Raw genomic sequence first — 24,045 nt, forward strand, 5'->3', positions numbered from 1 at the left:
GTGTGTGTGTGTGTGTGTGTGTGTGTGTGTGTGTGTGTGTGTGTGTAGCATCTGATTGGTCGGATGTGGTTGTTATCTGCTGGATTAACTTCATCCTCATTATTACAGATTAGACACGCACGCACACACACACACACACACACACACACACACACACATTGTTGTACTGATCTGTATCAGTCACATGAATCTGATATTCAGAAACTCCTCACTGATGAAACCACCCTCCACTTGGGAGAGGAGGAGGACAGAGGAGACAGGAAGAGTGAGAAGAGAGGAGAGAGGAGGAGTGAGGAGTGAGGAGAGAGGAGAGAGGAGAGAGGAGAGAGGAGAAAGGAAGAGAGAGGAGAGAGGAAGATTGGAGAGAGGATGAGAACAGACCATTTTTTACTTCTTATCTGTTATCAAATAAACAATAACAAATCATTTAAAATCACCACAAATTTACAGACCAACAAAAAAAAGAAAACTAGAAATGAAACACCAGATGTCCATCTTCCCCCACAGAACACAGAACCCCTCCAACAGCCCATATTTGGCTGAAGGTCTGGATGTTGTCGGTCATCCTTTAATAGGAGTGCTCGACCCTCAGTCGAGCTCTGATCAGTCCCTCCAGCACCGCCAGTAGTTCCATGCTACCCTTGTCCTGGACCTGGTTCCTGCGTGTCAGCCATATGGCCAACTTAGCAGCGCCAGACAAAAAGTTCACCAGTGTATTTTATATATTTCTTCACAACACAATACCTCGGGCCAAAAATAAACAACTCAAAAGAAAACCCCTCACCAAGGCCCTGAAACCACCTTTTTAAAAGTTCAAACAGAGAAGACAGACGTGGACACTGGACAAATAAATGTGCCAGGGTCTCACCCTGTGAACAGAAACCACACCCCTCCCCCAGCTCTGGATCAAGGTGCACTCTGTATCTGTTCGTAGCTATCGCCCCGTGTACGACCCTCCACTGGAGGTCTCCTGTCCGCTTTTCAATGGGCAGCTTGTACAGAGACCGCCAGCTGTTTTTCAGGGAAATGTCTGGGCCAAAGAACTCAGTCCACCTCGACTCCTTCATCCCTGCCAAAGAACGCAGATTCAGGACCTTAACGCAGAGTTGATATATTTCCTTTTTTCCTGCTGCCTGAAAACCATCCAGGTGTGGGGTTGTAAAGTGCAGTAGCTGGCCCCCTCCCTCCTGCCAATCCTCCAGAGCTGGTGTAATACGAAGAGAGGGGAAACCATACTCACCACCTTCACTCCACTGGTCACACAGTCTGGTTTTCAACAAAGGTCCTTAAAGGTGGTGGTAGAGCCTCTAACACCTCCCTCACTACCCTGTTGATCAGTCTGATGGAGGTGATGCTACTCCTCTGTCCCAAGGCCTCCACAGATGTATCTGTCCACTTCATCAGATGCCCCAGTTTTGTACAGCCGGCCTCTCTGAGACTGACTCGCAGGCTGGCAGATTGGAGTGTTTTAGTCTGTATGAAGTTATTATAAAACAACGGTTCTTCGAACAACCACATACCTTTGGTCATTTCATCTTCTCGTATGCTTTTTACAATCTGCCATGTCTGCAGCACTGAGCTGTAGAAAGGTGTCAGTCCGGTAAGGTCCACCCCCTCCGGCTGTAAAAGGAATAACTGTTTGTCGTAGCCAAATCTCCCAGCCCTCCTCAGCAGCAGACGCGATGTTTCCAACCAACTCGGGCCACATTCATACAATAGTCTTTGCGCTGTACGAAGACTAAAAGAAGCCATTTTGAACGAACGTCGACAAGGCCCTGCCCCCCTTCAGTCACCGGCTGGTAGAGGGCTGCTGCCCGGATCCAGTGATGACCAGACCAGAAGAAGTCCAGGATGGCTCTCTGGATGTCCTCGATTAGGCCATTTGGAGGTGTCAGAGAGATTATGGGATGCCACAGAGTCGAGTCAACTAAGTTGTTGGCGACCAGAACTCTTCCCCTATATGACAACTGGGGTAGCAACCATTTCCATTTAGACAACCGAGTGCACACTTTTTCCTTCACTCCCTCCCAGTTCTTCCCTTGAAAACCTTCAGTGCCCAAACAAACTCCCAACACTTTCATCCCTTCCTTTTCCCACTCAAGTCCTCCCGGAAGACTGGGCGCTGCCTGATCTCTCCAGTGACCCATCAAATGGGCCTTACACTTTACCCAGTTCACCTGTGCAGAAGAAGCCTTTCCATAAGTGGAAAGTGTGTCCTGTAAACTGCTACATCCCCCTGATTTAAAACCAAAACATAAACATCATCGGCATAAGCTGAAATGGTGAGAGGACAATCAAAATTTGAGACCCCAGGCAGGGAGAGACCGCTAAGCCGACTTCTCAACCTGCATAGCAAGGGCTCTATGGCTAAACTGTATAACTGCCCAGAGATTGGACAGCCTTGTCTAATGCCTCGCTGGATCGGGATTGGCCGACTAAGACCTGCCCTCACCTTTACCATGCATTGAGCACCATTATACAATAATCTAAGCCATGACAGAAAACCTTCACCCAACCCAAAAGCCCTCAGTGTAGAGAACAAATAAGTGTGGTCAACCCTATCGAAAGCCTTTTCTTGGTCCGGAGAAACAATACCCCCATTCACATTATAACATTTACACAGGTCCATTATATCGCGTACAAAGAAAATATTGTCCATAATTGTCTTCTCTGGTATGCAATAAGTCTGGTCCGTATGAATAATTATTCCCATGAAGTCTTTTAGTCGGTTTGACAATGCTCTTGAAAGCACCTTGTAATCCATACAAAGAAGAGAGACTGGCCTCCAGTTCTCAAGAAGGGCCAAGTCTCCCTTCTTCGGCAGCAGGGAAAGGACTGCACGCTGACAGGAAACGGGAAGAGAGCCTGTTCTGAAAACCTCAAGCAATACCAAATGAAAATCAGGACCAATAATGTTCCAAAACTGCTTGAAAAAATCAGTGGTGAGGCCATCGATCCCTGGCGCCCGCCCTGAAGCCATCTGGTTAACGGCCACCGTTCATTCTTCCAGAGTCAGCTCAGAGTCCAGAGCAACCCTCTCGTCCCGGCTCAGCTGAGGAAGCCCCTCCAGAAGCTCCCCGGGACACTTCATTCTGCACTGTTCGGCACCAAAGAGGTCAGCGTAGAAGTCTGAAGCACATCTGCCCATCTCGCCCGGGCTGGTGGTCACTCTGCCTCCTGGGAGCCTGAGGCAGGTCATCTGCTTCCTCTGCGCTACTCTTCTCTCCAGGTTAAAAAAGAAAGAGCTTGGAGCGTCCATGTCTTTCAGCTTGAGGAAGCGAGACCTGACAAGAGCTCCCTTTACTCTCTCCTGCAGGTATGAGCTCAACTCCAGCCTTTTTTCTTGCAGGAGCCGGCCTGTGGCGGGATCTGAGTCTCTAGTCAGTCTTTCTTCCATTTGTCTGATGCTGCCCTCAAGATCACGGACAGCGGTCTTGATCTTAGCAGTAGAATGTTCAGTGTACTGCTGACAGAGAACACAGATTTGTGTCTTCCCTATCTCCCACCACAGTTTTAACAAACTAAAATCAGCTTTTTTTCTTTCCACTCTCACCAGAAAAGCTCAAAAGACTGACCGAACCTAGTGTCTTGCAGCAGTTTGTTATTGAAAGACCAGTAGGACTTAACCCTTTCCCCTGTTGGAAGGACAAACTCCGACATCACCAGATGATGGTCAGTGAAACCTACAGGGATTATGCTGCTGCTGATAAGTCTGGAGCCAAGACTTTGGGAGATGAAGATCATGTCCAGTCTGGCTGCAGTCACCCTGTTGTCTCTAACCCTCACCCATGTGTACTGTCTGGACTGTGGATGTTTAATCCTCCATGTGTCCAGTAGATCCAGTTGTTTAATGACACTAGTGAGGTTTTTTGAAGATTGTGGGTGTGGTTCCTCACTTGTCCTGTCCACAGTAAAATCCATAGTGCAATTAAAATCCCCACCCATAATTAATTGCTCCTGATAGTAATTCTTTAAATTACTATTTAACCCATTAAAAGAGCAGACTCTTTCTTCTCCTTGGTTTGGAGCATAAATGTTCACGAAGCAGAACACGGAGCCTTGTATCTCTGCTCTGACCACCAGCACCCGACCCTTCACCACTTCACTACGAGACAGGATGGTAGCGTTTAGGCCTGCTCGGAACAACACAGCGACGCCTGCACTTAAGTTGGAGCCATGGCTGAGGACGTAAGGACCCTGCCACCATAAACCCCAGTCCACATCGTCTGTGGGAATAGTGTGTGTCTCTTGTAGAAACATCACATCTATATGTTTCTGAGTGGATGTTTCAGAAATTAAACCCCTTCTTTGTGTGTCCCTCCCACCATTGATGTTTAACGAACCTATCTTGAGTCTCCCCACAGAAAAGTCAGAGAAAAGAAACGGACACGACAGAAACAGAAACAGGAAACAGTAACATGAGGAAAACACCAAGTGCTGCATGATCGTCTACTTTTTCGTCTTTTTAACCGTTTTACCTTTTCTCAGTGTGGTGATGTGCTTTTTGAGGCAGAACCGCTTCTTTTCGTCCAGCTGATCAAATCCAGTTTTTCTTTTCAAAGCGGCCACTGATTTTATGAATTTGTCCGTATCCTCAAAATACTCCTGCACTCTAACAGACCTGCCGAAGGTTTCGTCCAGAAACTGGTTCACCTCCTCCAGTGAGTAGTAGCTGTTGGTCGCTCCCACAGTGGAGACGCTGTCCGACTCGGAGTCGTACTCCATATCCTCGCCTGAGACCTGGCTGGTGGACAGACCCTGTCCCTCCCTGGAGGTGTCAGGGGGGGTTGTTCCTGCAGCACCACAGGTCTGTGGATCAACCTGCCTGCAGTCCCAGACACCTGCGGGTCCTTGTCCTGACTCTGTCCCTCTGGATCTTCATTAACAGACTGGGACTCTTTGTTACTGTCTGCTTCACTCGGCGCCTCATTGTCCTCAACAGTAGGAACCAAAGACCCATCGGCGGAACCCGCCTCGGCACCAGCGCGTGGGAGACTCCGCCGCGGTCGCGGCCCCGACACTCCGCCGCGCCCCACCGCGCGCGGAAGACTCCGCCGCGTACGCGGTGCCACCCGCCGCCTCGTCGGAGCGCGACCTGTGCGGACACGCGAACCGTTTGTGACCCACATCTCCACACTCGAAGCATTTCATACTTCCTGAGCTCGCCCGTCACCGTGCTTGACCCTGAACGACACCTCCAGAGTCCAGGAACATGAAGGCCTGTCGCCTCAGGGACTGGACGTGCCTCAGTTTGTGATCCTTACATCCCAGGCTCAGCGTCCTGAACCCGCTGGCCAACTTGCCGAACCTCCGCAGCTCGCTCTCCAGCAGCTCGTTGGGGATGAACGGAGGAACCCCGGACACGGTGATCCGCGTGGAGGGAGCTGACAGCGGGGACCCGGATGAACAGCTGATGGACATGCGGCTCGTCCTTCAGGAACACCACCACGGCCCTGTTCATCTGGTCGTGTCCGACCTGCTGTCCGACCGCCAGCAGGACTTCCTCCACGGTGCTGTCACTGTCCGGCAGGACGATCCTCGCTCCCTGCCGGATCGACGGAGGTGGCGTCTCGGAGGACGCCATTCCTCCCGGAGACCAAACAAAGACCAAACAAACAGCTCCGATCTCTCAATACACACTATAAATATTAAAGACTTACCCGATCATGCACAAGTACAGATGAAAAGTAGAGTAGAGATATCCAACAAACAAAGAACATTCAAATCTCCGCGCCACTCGAACTTCCACCACCACCACTCATGATCACACACACCGGAAACGGAAGGAGGGGGGGGAAGAGAGAGAGAGAGAGAGAGAGAGAGAGAGAGAGAGAGAGAGAGAGAGAGAGAGAGAGAGAGAGAGAGAGAGAGAGAGAGAGAGAGAGAGAGAGAGAGAGAGAGAGAGAGAGAGAGAGAGAGAGAGAGAGAGAGAGAGAGAGAGAGAGAGAGAGAGAGAGAGAGAGAGAGAGAGAGAGAGAGAGAGAGAGAGAGAGAGAGAGAGAGAGAGAGAGAGAGAGAGAGAACTCTGTGCTCTGAGAACGCATGTCCAGTCACTTCAGAACTGAACCTGGATCAGCTGCACTTTGCTCACATGTGACAAACCGGAGCCATTCATTGGTCAGTAAGAGTTGGTGGAGGCGGAGCCACAGTTCTGCGTGGTCACATGACTGTTTTCAAACAGGCTGCGAGTCTGATGCAGCTCCTCCCCTTTCTGACTCCTCCTCCTCTTCTTCAAAATCCTGTCCTGTGTACTCACCTCGTCTTCAGAAGAGTCGCTCAGTGTGTGTTCATGTGTGTGTTCGTGTGTGTGTGTGTGTTCGTGTGTTCTTCAGCAGCAACTCAGTCAAACCTGTGGGGCGTTCAAGTGTCTTTAAAGCTGTGGGAAAACAATTTCCTTTTTCTTTTTAAAGCTTTTAAAAAGTTTAAGAAAGGGATTATTTTGGAGTTGATGGGGTATCAGAGGAGCATGTGGCGCAGCCTGGCCGGAGGAGGAGGAGAAGAGGTTGCAGTGGTGAGGTGCTCATGTTCAGAGGAGGAGGTGAAGATCTCCTTCAGGAGCATCTCTGGCGATCCGCAGCTCAGACGAGTTCTGGTCCGCCGCTGGTTTGGTGAGTCGCAGCAGCTGTGAGGTCGTCAGCTGCGTTTCTATGTTTTTTAATCTGTCTGTCTGGATGCTGAACGTTTTTTCTACGGGTACAGTTTGTCACAGAATTCCTGCCAGAGGTCAAAGTTCAGCAGGTTGGTTTGAATGTAAACACTGAGCAGTGACTGGCTCACACGTTATCATGCTGGAGTCCATAAGTCCACTTCCTGCTGGGTCAGTGAACGCCTCGCTGACCGGCAGGAAGCCAAACAGCTAACGGACAGCTGTGTGTGTGTGTGTGTGTGTGTGTGTGTGTGTGTGTGTGTGTGTGTGTGTGTGTGTGTGTGTGTGTGTGTGTGTGTGTGTGTGTGTGTGTGTGTGTGTGTGTGTGTGTGTGTGTGTGTGTGTGTGTGTGTGTGTGTGTGTGTGTGTTTAAGCCTCTGCAGTTTGAAAATGATTTGTTTCAAAGTGGAAACTGACCCACAATCAGTGTGTAGTTGTGTCTTTTATACAATCAGTGTCTAGTTGTGTGTCTTTTATACAATCAGTGTGTAGTTGTGTGTCTTTTATACAATCAGTGTGTAGTTGTGTTTTTTATACAATCAGTGTGTAGTTGTGTGTCTTTTATACAATCAGTGTGTAGTTGTGTGTTTTTTATACAATCAGTGTGTAGTTGTCTTTTATACAATCAGTGTCTAGTTGTGTGTCTTTTATACAATCAGTGTGTAGTTGTCTTTTATACAATCAGTGTCTAGTTGTGTGTTTTTTATACAATCAGTGTGTAGTTGTGTTTTTTATACAATCAGTGTCTAGTTGTGTGTTTTTTATACAATCAGTGTGTAGTTGTGTGTCTTTTATACAATCAGTGTGTAGTTGTGTGTTTTTTATACAATCAGTGTCTAGTTGTGTGTTTTTTATACAATCAGTGTCTAGTTGTGTGTTTTTTATACAATCAGTGTCTAGTTGTGTGTTTTTTATACAATCAGTGTGTAGTTGTGTGTCTTTTATACAATCAGTGTGTAGTTGTGTCTTTTATACAATCAGTGTCTAGTTGTGTGTCTTTTATACAATCAGTGTGTAGTTGTGTGTCTTTTATACAATCAGTGTGTAGTTGTCTTTTATACAATCAGTGTGTAGTTGTGTGTTTTTTATACAATCAGTGTGTAGTTGTCTTTTATACAATCAGTGTGTAGTTGTGTGTTTTTTATACAATCAGTGTGTAGTTGTGTGTTTTTTATACAATCAGTGTGTAGTTGTCTTTTATACAATCAGTGTGTAGTTGTGTGTCTTTTATACAATCAGTGTCTAGTTGTGTGTCATTTATACAATCAGTGTGTAGTTGTGTGTCTTTTATACAATCAGTGTGTAGTTGTGTGTCTTTTATACAATCAGTGTGTAGTTGTGTGTCTTTTATACAATCAGTGTGTAGTTGTGTGTCTTTTATACAATCAGTGTCTAGTTGTGTGTCTTTTATACAATCAGTGTGTAGTTGTGTGTCTTTTATACAATCAGTGTGTAGTTGTGTGTTTTTTATACAATCAGTGTTTAGTTGTGTGTCTTTTATACAATCAGTGTCTAGTTGTGTGTCTTTTATACAATCAGTGTGTAGTTGTGTCTTTTATACAATCAGTGTGTAGTTGTGTGTTTTTTATACAATCAGTGTGTAGTTGTGTGTCTTTTATACAATCAGTGTGTAGTTGTGTGTTTTTTATACAATCAGTGTGTAGTTGTGTGTCTTTTATACAATCAGTGTGTAGTTGTGTGTTTTTTATACAATCAGTGTGTAGTTGTGTGTCTTTTATACAATCAGTGTGTAGTTGTGTGTTTTTTATACAATCAGTGTCTAGTTGTGTGTCTTTTATACAATCAGTGTGTAGTTGTTTGTCTTTTATACAATCAGTGTCTAGTTGTGTGTCTTTTATACAATCAGTGTCTAGTTGTGTGTCTTTTATACAATCAGTGTGTAGTTGTGTGTCTTTTATACAATCAGTGTGTAGTTGTCTTTTATACAATCAGTGTGTAGTTGTGTGTTTTTTATACAATCAGTGTGTAGTTGTCTTTTATACAATCAGTGTGTAGTTGTGTGTTTTTTATACAATCAGTGTGTAGTTGTGTGTTTTTTATACAATCAGTGTGTAGTTGTCTTTTATACAATCAGTGTGTAGTTGTGTGTCTTTTATACAATCAGTGTCTAGTTGTGTGTCATTTATACAATCAGTGTGTAGTTGTGTGTCTTTTATACAATCAGTGTGTAGTTGTGTGTCTTTTATACAATCAGTGTGTAGTTGTGTGTCTTTTATACAATCAGTGTGTAGTTGTGTGTCTTTTATACAATCAGTGTCTAGTTGTGTGTCTTTTATACAATCAGTGTGTAGTTGTGTGTCTTTTATACAATCAGTGTGTAGTTGTGTGTTTTTTATACAATCAGTGTTTAGTTGTGTGTCTTTTATACAATCAGTGTCTAGTTGTGTGTCTTTTATACAATCAGTGTGTAGTTGTGTCTTTTATACAATCAGTGTGTAGTTGTGTGTTTTTTATACAATCAGTGTGTAGTTGTGTGTCTTTTATACAATCAGTGTGTAGTTGTGTGTTTTTTATACAATCAGTGTGTAGTTGTGTGTCTTTTATACAATCAGTGTGTAGTTGTGTGTTTTTTATACAATCAGTGTGTAGTTGTGTGTCTTTTATACAATCAGTGTGTAGTTGTGTGTTTTTTATACAATCAGTGTCTAGTTGTGTGTCTTTTATACAATCAGTGTGTAGTTGTTTGTCTTTTATACAATCAGTGTCTAGTTGTGTGTCTTTTATACAATCAGTGTATAGTTGTGTGTCTTTTATACAATCAGTGTCTAGTTGTGTGTCTTTTATACAATCAGTGTCTAGTTGTGTCTTTTATACAATCAGTGTGTAGTTGTGTGTCTTTTATACAATCAGTGTCTAGTTGTGTCTTTTATACAATCAGTGTGTAGTTGTGTGTTTTTTATACAATCAGTGTGTAGTTGTGTGTCTTTTATACAATCAATGTCTAGTTGTGTGTCTTTTATACAATCAGTGTGTAGTTGTGTGTCTTTTATACAATCAGTGTCTAGTTGTGTGTCTTTTATACAATCAGTGTGTAGTTGTGTGTTTTTTATACAATCAGTGTGTAGTTGTGTGTCATTTATACAATCAGTGTGTAGTTGTGTGTCTTTTATACAATCAGTGTTTAGTTGTGTGTCTTTTATACAATCAGTGTAGTTGTGTGTCTTTTATACAATCAGTGTCTAGTTGTGTGTCTTTTATACAATCAGTGTGTAGTTGTGTTTTTTATACAATCAGTGTGTAGTTGTGTGTTTTTTATGCAATCAGTGTGTAGTTGTGTTTTTTATACAATCAGTGTGTAGTTGTGTGTCTTTTATACAATCAGTGTGTAGTCGTGTGTCTTTTATACAATCAGTGTGTAGTCGTGTGTCTTTTATACAATCAGTGTGTAGTTGTGTGTCTTTTATACAATCAGTGTGTAGTTGTGTGTTTTTTATACAATCAGTGTGTAGTTGTGTGTCTTTTATACAATCAGTGTGTAGTTGTGTGTTTTTTATACAATCAGTGTGTAGTTGTGTGTCTTTTATACAATCAGTGTCTAGTTGTGTCTTACCGTTTAAATATTTAGCTAAATGCTAATGTCTGGCATGTCATACTTCATGTATCAAAGTTCCTCTGAGAAGACGCTGGTGTGACGTGATGACATCATGTCCAACAGAAACGGTTCAATTGGATTCAACGACGGCGTTTCGAGGCGTCCTTCTTTAATGTGGACGTGAATTTAGTAAATACATGAACTGCAATAGGATGTGAACGAGGCATGAGGTGTTAGCATAACATCCTATCGTTTAGCCTTTAGCATGCTAAATGAGCACTGATCTTGGTGATGGTGGAATCGCGGTCGAGGAGGTTTCCATCGTGAGCTGAGGTGGAGGCAGAAATGTTGAATGTCTGAACCAGTAAACAAGATAATGAATCATAAACAGTTGTAGATATTACAGTTACGATGCTACGATGCTACGTTTGGCTAAAAAGACCTGTCATTTGTCAAATGCTTCTCCTCAATGTGTCTCAGGTGGACTGTCAGTGTCGCTGCTCCTCAGGTACTTAGCTAAACCCTGGGACGAGTGGTTCGCCGGTACGTTCACAAACTCCCACTGAAACCACACGGCAGCCATTTTGATCAGTAAAGGCGGGAAACTGGAGTTACTCATCAAAACAAACATTCAGTGTCTCAAACATCCCAGAATATAAACTAACAGATCAGAACCTTTTACTTTAGATTGTCACTGTTTGTTCAATGTTAGATAGCTGTAAGCTGTTAGCTGTTAGCACACTGACTGACTTCTTCAGGTTGTTCTGTTTGTAATTATTTCTGACACGAGTCCTGTAAATGTGAAGACTTATAATTCAAAAATATAAGTGAACACGTTGACGTTTAGCATGTTGGTGCTAGTTAGTGCTGGTTAGCTACAGATGGTATGTCTTCATTGGTTTGAGCTCTGAGTATGGTCTCATGCTGAGTCAATACTCTTCATATAAATACTGAGTGTTGTTCTTATTCACTGACGTTCTGCCTCATAACTGCTCAAAATGGCCGTTGTGTGAAGACATGAATCACTGGGACTGAAAACTGAATAATCATCACAACAAATCAAAGATTCACACTGATCAGATCTGATCAGAATGATCCATATGATTAAATCAAATGACGAGGAACTGATGGATCATGATTCATGACCTGGTGTCATTATTAGCTCATGTTGCTAATTCAATTCATTTTGAATGAGCTGTTGAAGAGTTTGAGCGGAATTGGGGAACAATAAAGAAGAATCATTTTTAACCCTTTAGTTTAATTTTGTTTTTCATTTAATCATCAATCAGATTCTTTTGAGTTCATTTGGATCTTTGATGTATTAAATGTCGACATGTAAACTGTGAAAAATGCCGTGGTTCATCGGGTGTGTCACTTACGTTTGAATTTTAACAACATCTCTCCGTCATCAGTGAGTTAACGCGTCTGTGACATCACATCCTCTCTCCTCACGCTCTGACTCGCTCTTGTTTCTCGCTAACTGAACTTTTATTCTGAAAGTGGGTTTCCTGATCAGACCTGTCAATCATACTCTCTCTTCTCGTCAGAGTCGCCCCGCCTGTCGACCGCCTCCATCAGCAGTAATGAGCGCGCTCCGTCAGCCACGCCCTCTGACTGCTCAGACCTGCCGGCGTCGGACCCTCGCCCGGTGAGCCTGATCTCCACGCTGTCCTCGGGATCCTCCAGAGACGACAGCCTTGCAACCCCGCCGTCCACCCAAGCCTCCGACCCCGACGTGGACCCGGACCTGAGCCCTGCGGGGTGCTGCGGGGGCGGGGAGGGGTCGAGGCCATGCCCAGATTCTGACAGCAAGGGGTGGAGCCTCGGCCTCATTCACAACAACAACAACAACAAAGAGTCGAGGGTGAGTCGAGCCTCCAGGCGCCCGCAGCAGAGCAGCATGGCGCCCAACCCTCAGCTGACCTACCTGGACCGCGTCGTCATGGAGATCATCGAGACGGAGAGGATGTACGTCAGAGACTTGCGGATGATCGTGGAGGTGACATCATCGGCTCTGTCTATATTTATGTTGTTGTGTTTATACTGTAATGATGTCAGAGAGGTGATGTCATGACCTTGAGCAGGTCTCAGGTCAGTTGTCTATAATTACCTGGTTAAGACGGCGGATGAGCTGCTTATGTAACGGACGGGTTCCTGTGTTCCACTCAGTTTCGTTGGTCTGTTGCTCTCAACAATAATCAATATCATGAAACACAATCACATTTACACTGTAAAACATTAATACTGTATCAATACTCCTCAGGATTACCTGGCCCATATCATCGACTGCTCTGATTTGTCCATTCGTCCAGAGCAGGTCTGCTCTCTGTTCGGAAACATCGAGGACATCTACGAGTTCAACAGGTGAGAAACTGAAACGTGTTGAGAAGAAGACCATGAAGATCTGACCTCTGACCTCTGACCTGACACTGGTGTGTTGTTGTAACGTCTCCTCAGGGTTAGCGCTCGCTGCTTCATGTCAGAGGGTGAGTTTGTTTGTGAGGCCGGGACGTCCCGGCTGCAAAGTGGAGTGGTTTGCTGTGGTGTGAAATGAAACAACAATAATAATAATATTGATGTTATTGTTGTTGTCCAGAATCTGGGAAATTATTTCACATGAACTCACTTTCATTTGTTCACGGGACACGTGACATCAGCTCCCCCAGTGGACACATGACACCAGCTCATCATCTTTCACCACCAGGCTCTGGAGCTTTTGATCGTATCACATTATCTTCATCATCAAATGGACAGTTATGAATGAATTGATGATATTTCCTGATCATTTTACAAAGGTTTATAGTCAACATGTTAACTCCACCTGCTGAAGAAGATCATGTGATTCCATCTAAAGCTCCTGAATGGTCACTTAACGGAGGCGTGTTTGTTTTATTCACCCGTGAACTGATTTTTTAAAATCCATCCAGAATTTCAGAGCAAACACAAAAAGTCTTATTTTGAGGATGAACTGAGCAGAAGTGGAGATGTGAGGTTGTTGTTGTGGTGTCGGCGTCATGGTGACGTGCTTCCTGTTCACAGCGAGCTGCTTCAGGCTCTCGACCTCTGTGACAACGACCCCGTGGCCGTCGCCCGCTGCTTCGTCATGAAGGTGAGAAAGTTTGGTTGAACAGTTTGATTATGTGACGATGAAGAACATGTTGATGTTTATTGATTTTCAATCATCTGTTCCTTTAATCAAAAAAATATAACTTCATGTTTGTTTGTAGTTTGATGTTTAATTGTCGGGTTCAAAATGAACCATGTTGTTACGTACGAGTCGACGCGTTCATGAAATCACAAACCCTGATTTTACGTTTACAGCTTCTTAACATAATAATATAAACAAATCAATATCAAGACGTCAATAATGATCAATGAGAAATAAAACATCTTGTATCAGAATTTCTAATGATGGCCGAGATCCGGATCCGGATCTGGATCTGGATCCCAATGAACTTTACTATTTGTTTCAGAGCGAGTACTTTGAGATCTACACACAGTACTGCACCAACTACCCCAAGTGAGTACTGACAACACACAGTATTGACAACACACAGTACTGACCGTGTACACACCTCATGTTGTTTCAGTTCACACCAGTTTGTTCCTGTTCACCTCCTGTTGCAGTTCGGTTGCAGCGCTCACCGAGTGCATGAGGAACAAATCTCTGGCCAAGTTTTTCCGGGAGCGTCAGGCACTGTTGAAGCGATCGCTGCCTCTGGGTTCGTACTTGCTCAAGCCCGTTCAGAGGATCCTCAAATACCACCTGCTGCTCCAGGTGAGAACTTACCTGACAGCCCGATCACACCTGTAGTCATAGAACAGAGGTGACGTAATGTGTAGCATCACATCTTCAGACTCTGAGGTTTAGGTTCTGAGTGACTGGACTGTGGACTGTGGGTTCTGGACTGTGGACTGTGGTTTCTGGACTGTGGAGAGTGGGTTCTGGACTGTGGACTGTGGTTTCTTGACTGTGGAGAGTGGTTTCTGGACTGTGGAGAGTGGGTTCTGGACTGTGGACTGTGGTTTCTTGACTGTGGAGAGTGGGTTCTGGACTGTGGACTGTGGTTTCTTGACTGTGGAGAGTGGGTTCTGGACTGTGGAGAGTGGGTTCTGGACTGTGGACTGTGGTTTCTGGACTGTGGAGAGTGGGTTCTGGACTGTTGAGAGTGGGTTCTGGACTGTGGACTGTGGTTTCTGGACTGTGGAGAGTGGGTTCTGGACTTTGGACTGTGGGTTCTAGAATGTGGACTGTGGGTTCTGGACTGTGGAGAGTGGGTTCTAGAATGTGGACTGTGGTTTCTGGACTGTGGAGAGTGGGTTCTGGACTGTGGACTGTGGGTTCTGGACTGTGGACTGTGGGTTCTGGACTGTGGAGAGTGGGTTCAGGACTATGGAGAGTGGGTTCTAGAATGTGGACTGTCGTATCTAGAATGTGGCCTGTGGTTTCTGGACTGTGGAGAGTGGGTTCTGGACTGTGGACTGTGAGTTCTGGAGTTTGGACTGTGGTTTCTGGACTGTGGAGAGTGGGTTCTGGACTGTGGAGAGTGGGTTCTAGAATGTGGACTGTGGTTTCTTGACTGTGGAGAGTGGGTTCTGGACTGTGGAGAGTGGGTTCTAGAATGTGGACTGTGGTTTCTTGACTGTGGAGAGTGGGTTCTGGACTGTGGAGTGTGGGTTCTGGACTGTGGACTATGGGTTCTGGACTGTGGAGAGTGGGTTCTGGACTGTGGAGAGTGGGTTCTGGACTGTGGAGAGTGGGTTCTAGACTGTGGGTTCTTCAGTTGTTGGAGGTTCTGCAGAGACGAGTTGAGATGAGTGATTATCCTGCAGATAAAAACTGTGAGGAAAGAAACACTCCAGACGAACGTGTGGCTCTTTACTCTTTGTTTAAACCACGAGAGGACGAGTTCTAACACGTTGACGTCTACACTCCTTTGTCTTTTTTTGATTCATTAAATAATATCACATTGTTCCAGCACATGTAGATACAGGAGGGTATCATCTGCATGAATATGGATATTTTGAGTCTGATTGTTGTTGTTTTGTTCAGGAGATAGCGAAGCACTTTGACCCTGAGGAGGAAGGATACGAGGTGGTGGAGGAGGCGATCTACACCATGACGGGCGTCGCCTGGTACATCAACGACATGAAGAGGAAACACGAACACGCCGTCAGACTGCAGGTGACACACACACACTGACACACACCATTGTCTATATTTGATCAGTTATTGATAACTGATCAAATATCTGATAACCAAGTGACCACAGGACAGACTGTCAACCAGCTGGTCAACCAGTTACATACAACTTCTCTAACCAGTGGAGTTCCACAGGGCTCGATGCTGGGTCCTCTGTTGTTTTCCATAGTGAATACTTTCTACAGAAATGTGATTGATGATCGTAGATTTACACTGTTCCTATGAAAGAGAAATAACGTTAAACTTTTTAAGATCCAAATTGGTGATGAAAACATTCAAACCTGACGATCTAATAGGATAAGTCACAAGCTCCTCAGGGTTTCGTCACTCTTCTGTATTTCCTTCAGGAGGTCCAGTCTCTGCTGCTGAACTGGAAAGGTCCGGACCTCACCACCTACGGAGAACTGGTCCTGGAGGGAACCTTCAAAGTTCACCGAGCCAAAAACGAGAGAACGCTGTTCCTGTTTGATCGCATGCTGCTCATCACCAAGCGCCGCGGAGAACACTTCGTCTACAAGACGAACATCTCAGTGAGAACCACCACCCCACATCACGGTGTCGCAGCCGAGCGTCTGTGTCGCGCTGGTTTTCACTCGCTCTGGTTTTCATTCGCTCTGGTTTTCATTCACTCTGGTTTCAGTGCTCAACTCTGATGCTGATCGAAAGCGCCAAAGATTCGCTGAGCTTCAGCGTGACGCATTACAAACAACCCAAACAGCCCCACACGGTGCAGGTGAGGCCACGCCCACCTGTCACTCACAACGGATCATTATCACATATATGACTCATGTCGTCCAGTCACATGCAGCACACATTCTGTTTCATCATAAATATATTTTATATATATATATATAAAAATGACTCTTGTCGTCCACAGTCAAATGCAGGAAAAAAAATGAATATTGAAAATGAGTCACGTTTTTAAAAGTTCCTGCTGGATTTGATTTTTCTCGAGACTCGTGACTCATCAGAACGAATTTATGGATTATTTTTAAACTGTCTATCATTTTATCAATTGAGAATATTAGACGTATAAGGTCAGATTATAAAACACTGATATTGAAGGAAACAACAAATGAAAGAAAAAGACTTTGACCTTAAACTTAGCGAAACATACTTTATTCATTTTTAGTTTCTTTTCTATAAATTTATTCTATTTATTAATTTATATTCTTCGTCCTTCTGTCCAATAATCTTTAATGTTTTAGTGTAAGAGAAAAATAACTACTGTAAACAATGAGTTTAAAAAAGAAAACGTTGTTGTGCCGTTAACAAGACGTCTTTGAATGCACTGCGGGATGTTTGTGTTTCCAGGCGAAGACGGTGGAGGAGAAGAAGCTGTGGGCTCATCACATCAAACGCATCATCCTGGAGAACCACCACGCCGTCATCCCGCAGAAGGTCCGGACCCGAGTGAGCAGCACCACACTGAGCCAAAGCTCCGCACACTCGTGTGTGACGTTTGTCATGTGCTTTGTTTCAGGCTAAAGAGGCCATCCTGGAAATGGATTCCATATGTGAGTAACTGAACATGTGGTGAACACATGAATTATACATGAATGATATATTCTGATAATATGTATTTGAATAACTCCAGAGTTTAACAGTCAGAATCATCACAGGTGCTTTTCAGAATAAAAGCTGTAAACATCAGTGAATTAAATCAAAATGTCTGAGCTGCTCGTCTGATTGGATCAGAAAGAGGCGGAGCTTGTGCAGCCGGGTCACTTCCTGTCGTTCTCCCCTGCAGATCCTCCCCGGTACCGCTACAGTCCGGAGCGTCGGAGGAAAGCGGTGGCGGCGTCCTCTCAGTCTGAAGAGTTCCAGCGAGACGCCGGACGAGGACGACGAGCGTCTGGTGAACGAACGCGCCGCCCGGATTCTCTTCTGCCGCCTCACTTTCTGTTCACCTCTCCGTTCAACTCTTTTCTTTCTTCTTCAGAACCGAACAGACTGACGCTTAAACCGGTCGCCACAGGTAATGACCTTCGACCTGCAGCAGAACCGTGACCTCCTCGTGGCGACGGCCGTGTGATCACATGAAATCTTAAATCTTCATTATGAACTGAATATGTTTGTCTGTGTAATAATAATCACGTCTGATCTTCTTCTTCTGCTGCTGCTGATCCGTCTGGTGACCTCTCAGATGCCTCGGAGGTAAGCTGTTTTTTTTAATTGATATTGATTATTGATATTGTCTGCGACAACAGAACGGCAGATAGAAAAATACCCTGAATGCAGCACGACACCTACTGATGAACATCGGACCTCGTGCTCTGCCCTCTGGTGGTCGATCAGGAACTCAACACTCCTCTTTATGTTGTGTATTTATCAAGTTCACACATAATCAGAATCAGAAGGAGTCAGTGTGGCGTCGTTGGCCCGAGGCGTCTGATGTCCTGCACCCCACAGACTGCCTGGACGAGTCCGAGGTGGATGGGCCGGAGGAGGAGGAGGAGGAGGAGGAGGAGGAGGAGGAGGAGGAGAGGTTGGACAGGATCCTGCTGGAGGACGACCAGGTGGACGACTTTTCCAGTTCCGTGCTGGCCGCCATCTCCTGCTGGCCCTGCGGGCCACCGCCCCCTCTTGTCACCACGGTGACGGTGAGACTTTCAGCTGCCAGCCTGGTCTTCATCACCGTGTCATCACCTTGCCCCTCCCCGTCCGACGACGCCTTCATAACACGCCGCAGTCGGAGATAACAGCGCTCGCTGCTCTGCTCCGCGATGACTCGCCTCCTCCTGCTCCGGAGCTCTCAGTCGTCTGCTGCATGAGCTTCACGAGTGAAACTAACACAAGCTGAGCGGAGTTCTGTTGTCATGGTTACGAACACTGGACCGTTCACATTCTCCTGCAGAGTCACGAGGTTCAGGATCCTCAGGATATAAAGACGATTACTGACTGTATATAAAGAAGATGACTGACTGTATATAAAGACGATCACTGACTGTATATAAAGACGATCACTGACTGTATATAAAGACGATCACTGACTGTATATAAAGACGATCAATCACATCACATGTTCAGTGACTAGCACAGACCTGGAGCTGAACTGGAGCTAGGCTAACAGTTTCCTCCTGCCTCTAGTCTTTGTGCTAAGCTAGGCTAACAGCTTCCCCTGCTTCCGGTGTTCATGCTAAGCTACACGTGACCTGTCCTGATGAAATAGATCCATTTGACTCTGGAACCTTTAGCAACTTCAGCGTCTGTTTGACTCCGAGCGTCTCTGAACATGAACGACATCAGTTATTGTTGTTCACTGTAATAAAGTTTCATCAGCGACAGTTTGGACATTTGTCTCTCAACACAACAGAGGTTGTCTGCTTTGGGTGAACTGACCTTTTAAAGAAGAGCAACACTAATGCCGTCATAGTTCATCACTTTTATCTGATATTAAACTTTTTAACTTGATGTCTGTTTGTGTGCAGTTGTTGCAGGAGGCGGAGGGAGGCAGTGTCTCCTCGCACGACTCCAACAACCAAAATGGACGACTCCCTGACAAAGATGATCCGGGTGGAGCCGACCCGACGTCTGAGCAGGTAAACTCTGTAGTTTGATTCCTGATTTTATTTCCTGTCCAGCTTCTGCAACTAAAATTTGTTTCTTTCCCAAAGAAAGTTACAAAGTTTTTCTCAAATATTAGAGACTAAAATATCATTTCATGAGCACAGACAACTTCACCAGGACAGCAACACTGCCCTCTTCTGGGAACTAGCCGCTGACGCTCAACGCGTCCATGATCCCACCTTTTTTTTATCATTCAAACTGACATTTCAGTTCTAATAATTATTATTTGGATTTTCTTTGTTCGTAGGCCTCCACAGTTGAGCTCCCACAGGAGAAGACGTCAGACTCTCCTGTGACCTCAGTGTCTCCTCAGAGGTCAGAGGAACTGAAACCTGAAGGAGATCTGCTGCTGTCCGCCACGCCTGATTCAGATTCAAAAGCCTTGAGCAGTGCGGAGTCATCTGAAGATGAGGAGGACGACAAGGAGGCCTCAGAGAAAGAGGGCGAAGCCTCTAGCATCCTTCCATCCTCTGTTCTGGACAAAGCCAGCTCCATCGCCCAGCACTTCACGAACAGCATCAAACGAGGCAGCGCCCAGGACGACACCCGCTCCCTCAGCTGTGCTTCACCGCGGTTACCCAGCAGAACCGGCAGCATCCTCAGCCTCAGCATGGAACCCAAAGACCAACCTTTAAGACTCAACAGTGTCTGTTGTGATCCCGCAGAGACCTTCGGCACAACAGATTTGACCCTGCTGTCTCCCCGGGACGATAGCCTCTTTGACGCTGACAGAAGCATTCAACGGAGGCGGGACTCCATCCTGTCCAAGCAGGACCAGCTGCTCATTGGCAAAATCAAGAATTACTATGAGAACGCGGAGAGCCAGGATGCCACCTTCAGCCTCCAGCGCAGAGAGAGCCTGACATACATCCCGACCGGGCTGGTCAGGAGCTCGGTCAGCCGGCTCAACAGCATTCCAAAAGACAGATCTGTCTCAAGAAATCCCTCCACCTCGACCACATCCTCTGCAGAGTCACACTCAGCTGTACCCACGGACGCCTGGGATCACATGGTCTCCAGTGACTCTTTGGACTCTTTGAAGTCTGATCAGAGAAGCACAGATCCAGAAGATTCAGGAGAAATCCCCAGGTCCAGACCTCAGAATGATCCATCTGAGGATCAAGAGTTCAGACCTTCATCTGAAATGATCAAGATCTGGCAGGCGATGGAGCAAGAGATCGCCACTGACGAACAATCCAGAGAAGCCCAGAGAAATCCTCGAGCTACCAACTCGACAAAGATGCCAAAGAAGAGCAGTGACCGAGAGAGTGAAGCGGCTGAACTCAGCACCATCACAGAGGAGTCCACGAGTCCTTCACCCCTCAAGTCCAAATCCACAGGCGTGAATCGTACAGGAAGTCCTCAGGCCGTCGTCCTCAGGCCTCCAGTTTCTCGGGTCACCCAGCTGAAGGCGGAGGCCGAGGGAGAAAGGCCCAGCGGCGATTCAAACCACTTGGACGACGCAGACAAAAATCTGAGTAAAGTCCTGAATCTGGCTCGTCAGTACAGCCAGCGAATAAAAACGACCAAACCAGTGGTCCGACAGCGGAGCCAGGGCGCCCTGATCAGCAAGAGGAGCTTATCCTGTGTGGTGGAGGAGAAGGAGGGTTCAAGTACTGTCCTGTCCTTTTTCATTTCTGATTTATTTACTAATTAATCAAATTTCAAAGAATAATTATACTTAAAATATGCGATCTGTTATATTTTTCGCAGGTAAACCCAAACTGGCACTGATGCTGGTTTCTCAGCATCAGGATTTCACTCTACCGCTGAGCCCCATAGACCAGATCCAATCTCCGACCCCCATTGTCGCCTGCAGTTCAGGTGTGGTCTCCAGCTCAGGTGTGGTCTCCAGCTCAGGTGTGGTCTCCAGCTCAGGTGTGGTCTCCACCTCAGGTGTGGTCTCCAGCTCAGGTGTGGTCTCCACCTCAGGTGAGGTCTCCAGCTCAGGTGAGGTCTCCAGCTCAGGTGAGGTCTCCACGGGTCAGACTCGTCCCCTCAGTCCTTCTACTCCCATCGAGGGCTTTGACTGGCCCGATGTCCGAGAGCTCCGCTCAAAATACTCCGACCAGAGTAGTTCTGTCGGCCGGAGTCCCTCCATCCCGGAGCACATGTTTGATGGGGGGCTGAGGAGGCACTCCAGCTGCTCCTCCAGCCTCTTCCTCACTGGAGGAGCTTCTGGCGAAGGTCCTTCATACAAGACTCGCAGCCGCCAGGACGCCAGGCGAGACGAGCGCAGCAAACGGCTTCACCGAGCCAATTCACTTGACCCTTGGCTGAGCGGAGCACAAACAACTGAGCTGCAGAACCTCCAGGACCAGGTTGCCCACAGCGACTATGACGGTTACTTCATCGCAGTGGAGACACCGTTACCTAACGACCCAGAACACAAGATCATTGTCATGGAGAAACTTCCAGAGCCTGAATCTGAAACAAACACAGAATCCAAACAAGAAGAAGATGACAACTACGTTCAGATCCGTTCACCAACCAGCCGAGAGAAGATCTCCATCATGGCCGTCATCGACCGCTGCCGGGCCTATCAGGATTCTGATGAAAACAAACAGAGAGAGGAAGCAAAAGCTAAGATTGAGTTGGCGAGGCCTCAAGAGATCGACAAGGCGGCGGCGGCTTCCACTGGTCAGGATGACGAGTCCCAGAAAACAAAGTGTGGTCAGAAGAGCATCGTGAAGAACCTGAGAGAACGGTTCCAGAGCCTGAGCTGAGGAACAAGAGCACGAGAAAAGTTTTTATTAAAACTGAAAGACATTGTTTCGAAACTTGACCCCAAAGATTTATACACAAACTGTTCATACGTTTAAAGGTGACCAGATGGTCCGTCAACGCTTTTACCAGCAAGAACAACATTCTGACTCTAAACTGTTAACAGCAGGTGAGACAGAATCAGAGTTCATCACATAACAAAACCTAATCTGCCAAAAAAAACATCTCTTGTTTGGCTTGTGCTGTAAAAAACCCTCGAGACGACGAGCTCCTCTTGAAAGTTGTAGAAAAATATCTAGAAACATGTAAATATCTTTATACAGTTCACACGTACGAATGATCCACAGTCAGATTCTTTGTTGAAAGAACGTTTTTTACTGGATGTTCTGCGTTGCAGTCGTGTCACTTTGTGTATTTTCCTCTTTGCTGTAAAATCCTTGTCCACTAACCACTAAACTTTGACCTTGTCTGAAAACATGTTGAATCAACATCATGCAACTTTTAAACCTTCATCCTGTAAAAGCTGCTGATGTGAAGTGAGTGTTGTCTCTCTGGGACTGTGGTGAGCAGGTGAGGCAGCAGGGGGCGCTGCAGCTCAGGAGCAGGTACGATCAGACTCAGCGAGTTCCCGAGTGCAGTAGTGATCTTGGAGTGGAGCGCTGCTTTTGAGGCCCCGCCCATACATTCTCTCGACCAATCATGAGTCAGTGTCAGCTGTCTCATCAAATAACTAATGAGAAGCAAAGTGATGATAACGACCTCACATGACATTGAGGGGGCCGGGCTTATGACCTGTACTGCAGCCAGACACCAGGGGGCGGGGCTTAAGACCTATACTACAGCTGGACACCAGGGGGCGGGGTTTATAAGCTGTACTGCAGCCAGACACCAGGGGGCGGGGCCTACGACCTGTACCGCAGGTAGATACCAGGGGGCGGGGCTTATGAGCTGTACTGCTCCAGACACAAGGAGGCGGGGCTTATGAGCTGTACTGCTCCAGACACCAGGAGGCGGGGCTTATGAGCTGAACTGCAGCCAGATACCAGGGGGCGGGGCTTATGACCTGTACTGCAGCCAGACACCAGGGGGCGGGGCTTAAGACCTATACTGCAGCCGGACACCAGGGGGCGGGGCTTATAAGCTGTACTGCAGCCAGACACCAGGGGGCGGGGCCTATGACCTGTACTGTAGCCAGATACCAGGGGGCGGGGCTTATGAGCTGAACTGCTCCAGACACCAGGGGGCGTCAGGATGATTTGGCTCTAAGTATGAAAGTTGTTGGTTGATCAATAAAAGAGTAAAACACTTTGTGAAATAATAAAACACATGTAAAAATAGTCAAATGATTTAAATAAATAATGTGATACATTTATTTTATTAGTAAAATAGTTCCTTTATGGTCATGGCCAATTTTATATATAAATAAAGCAGTGATTTTATCTCCAGTATTAATATGATCATTAATTATGTTATTAGATGTTTGGTGCCTTTAACGTTCTAATTGATCGGTTTTATCTGAATCTGTTGATTTCTTCATTTGTCAGGTGACGAGTCCAACTGTCGACTCGCTGATGTGAACAAACAAATCACTGTGGTTTTGTGTGTGTGTGTGTGTGAGAGTGTGAGTGTGTGAGAGAGAGAGTATGTGTTGTATGCACAAACATGTTTATGACATCTGTTTAATTTACACATTAAAACCACATAAACCAACAAACTGTGTCAGAGTTCTGTTCTGAGTCATCATCATCAGGTCACGTCAATATTATTATTATTATAATTATTGTTGACCTTCCCTGTGACCGACCGTCAGACCACGTGACTCCAGAATGTGCGATGATATGTTGTGCTAATAGGATGTGTGTGTGTGTGCGCGCGTACGTACGCGTACGTGTGTTTGTGAGTGTGTGTGTATGTGTGTGTGCGTACGTGTGTTTGTGAGAGTGTGTGTGTGTGTGACGTTGAACCTGCAGCAGGTTGATGATCAGCTGAAGAAACGTTATTTACCGACACTGTCTGGAAGTCCTCCCGCCTTCACAATAAGAGCGCACAGATCAAATAGAGTCGGTAGATTACTTCTACATGAAGAATATGGAAGAAGTTCATACAGTGAGAGGAGAGTTATTCATAAAATAATTCAATCATCAAAGATCAAATGAGAAGAGGTAAGTTTGAAGCTGAGAATCACCAGTATGGTTCTGATCCGTGGGCTTTTACTTTGAAGGCTGCAGCGTCTCTTCCTGTGGCGTGGTCGCGAGCGCGATGCGTCTTGACGCAGCGGGTGCGTCAGGAGGAGAGAGATGCCTCAGCAGCATCATCACCCGCATCATCGTCCTCAGCCTCCGCGCTGAT

General features: G+C 46.0%; 1 protein-coding gene across 7 annotated transcripts in view; it reads left to right on the plus strand.

Annotated features, from left to right (window-relative positions):
- LOC118290665 (pleckstrin homology domain-containing family G member 3) overlaps positions 1-21,873 on the plus strand; it is a 26,288-nt gene extending 4,415 nt beyond the window's left edge. For 2 of the 7 annotated variants that reach the window (XM_047328872.1, XM_047328869.1), the window contains 18 exons: positions 10,680-10,742; positions 11,747-12,198; positions 12,463-12,563; positions 13,239-13,308; positions 13,673-13,719; positions 13,827-13,977; positions 15,253-15,384; positions 15,750-15,932; positions 16,043-16,135; positions 16,717-16,803; positions 16,886-16,919; positions 17,153-17,260; positions 17,345-17,380; positions 17,549-17,559; positions 17,739-18,005; positions 18,834-18,944; positions 19,220-20,585; positions 20,686-21,873. In XM_047328872.1, coding sequence (XP_047184828.1) covers positions 10,680-10,742; positions 11,747-12,198; positions 12,463-12,563; positions 13,239-13,308; positions 13,673-13,719; positions 13,827-13,977; positions 15,253-15,384; positions 15,750-15,932; positions 16,043-16,135; positions 16,717-16,803; positions 16,886-16,919; positions 17,153-17,260; positions 17,345-17,380; positions 17,549-17,559; positions 17,739-18,005; positions 18,834-18,944; positions 19,220-20,585; positions 20,686-21,698 — 4,325 coding nt within the window. In that variant the 3' untranslated portion in view covers positions 21,699-21,873. Of the gene's footprint in view, positions 1-5,990; positions 6,609-10,679; positions 10,743-11,746; positions 12,199-12,462; positions 12,564-13,238; positions 13,309-13,672; positions 13,720-13,826; positions 13,978-15,252; positions 15,385-15,749; positions 15,933-16,042; positions 16,136-16,716; positions 16,804-16,885; positions 16,920-17,152; positions 17,261-17,344; positions 17,381-17,548; positions 17,560-17,738; positions 18,006-18,833; positions 18,945-19,219; positions 20,586-20,685 lie in introns of those variants that run through there. The other 5 variants (XM_047328873.1, XM_047328870.1, XM_035618462.2 and 2 more) reach the window with 4 other exon arrangements.
- The last annotated feature ends 2,172 nt before the right edge of the window (positions 21,874-24,045 follow it).

This window comes from Scophthalmus maximus, chromosome 18 (genome assembly GCF_022379125.1).
Source record: "Scophthalmus maximus strain ysfricsl-2021 chromosome 18, ASM2237912v1, whole genome shotgun sequence".
Taxonomy (NCBI): domain Eukaryota; kingdom Metazoa; phylum Chordata; class Actinopteri; order Pleuronectiformes; family Scophthalmidae; genus Scophthalmus; species Scophthalmus maximus.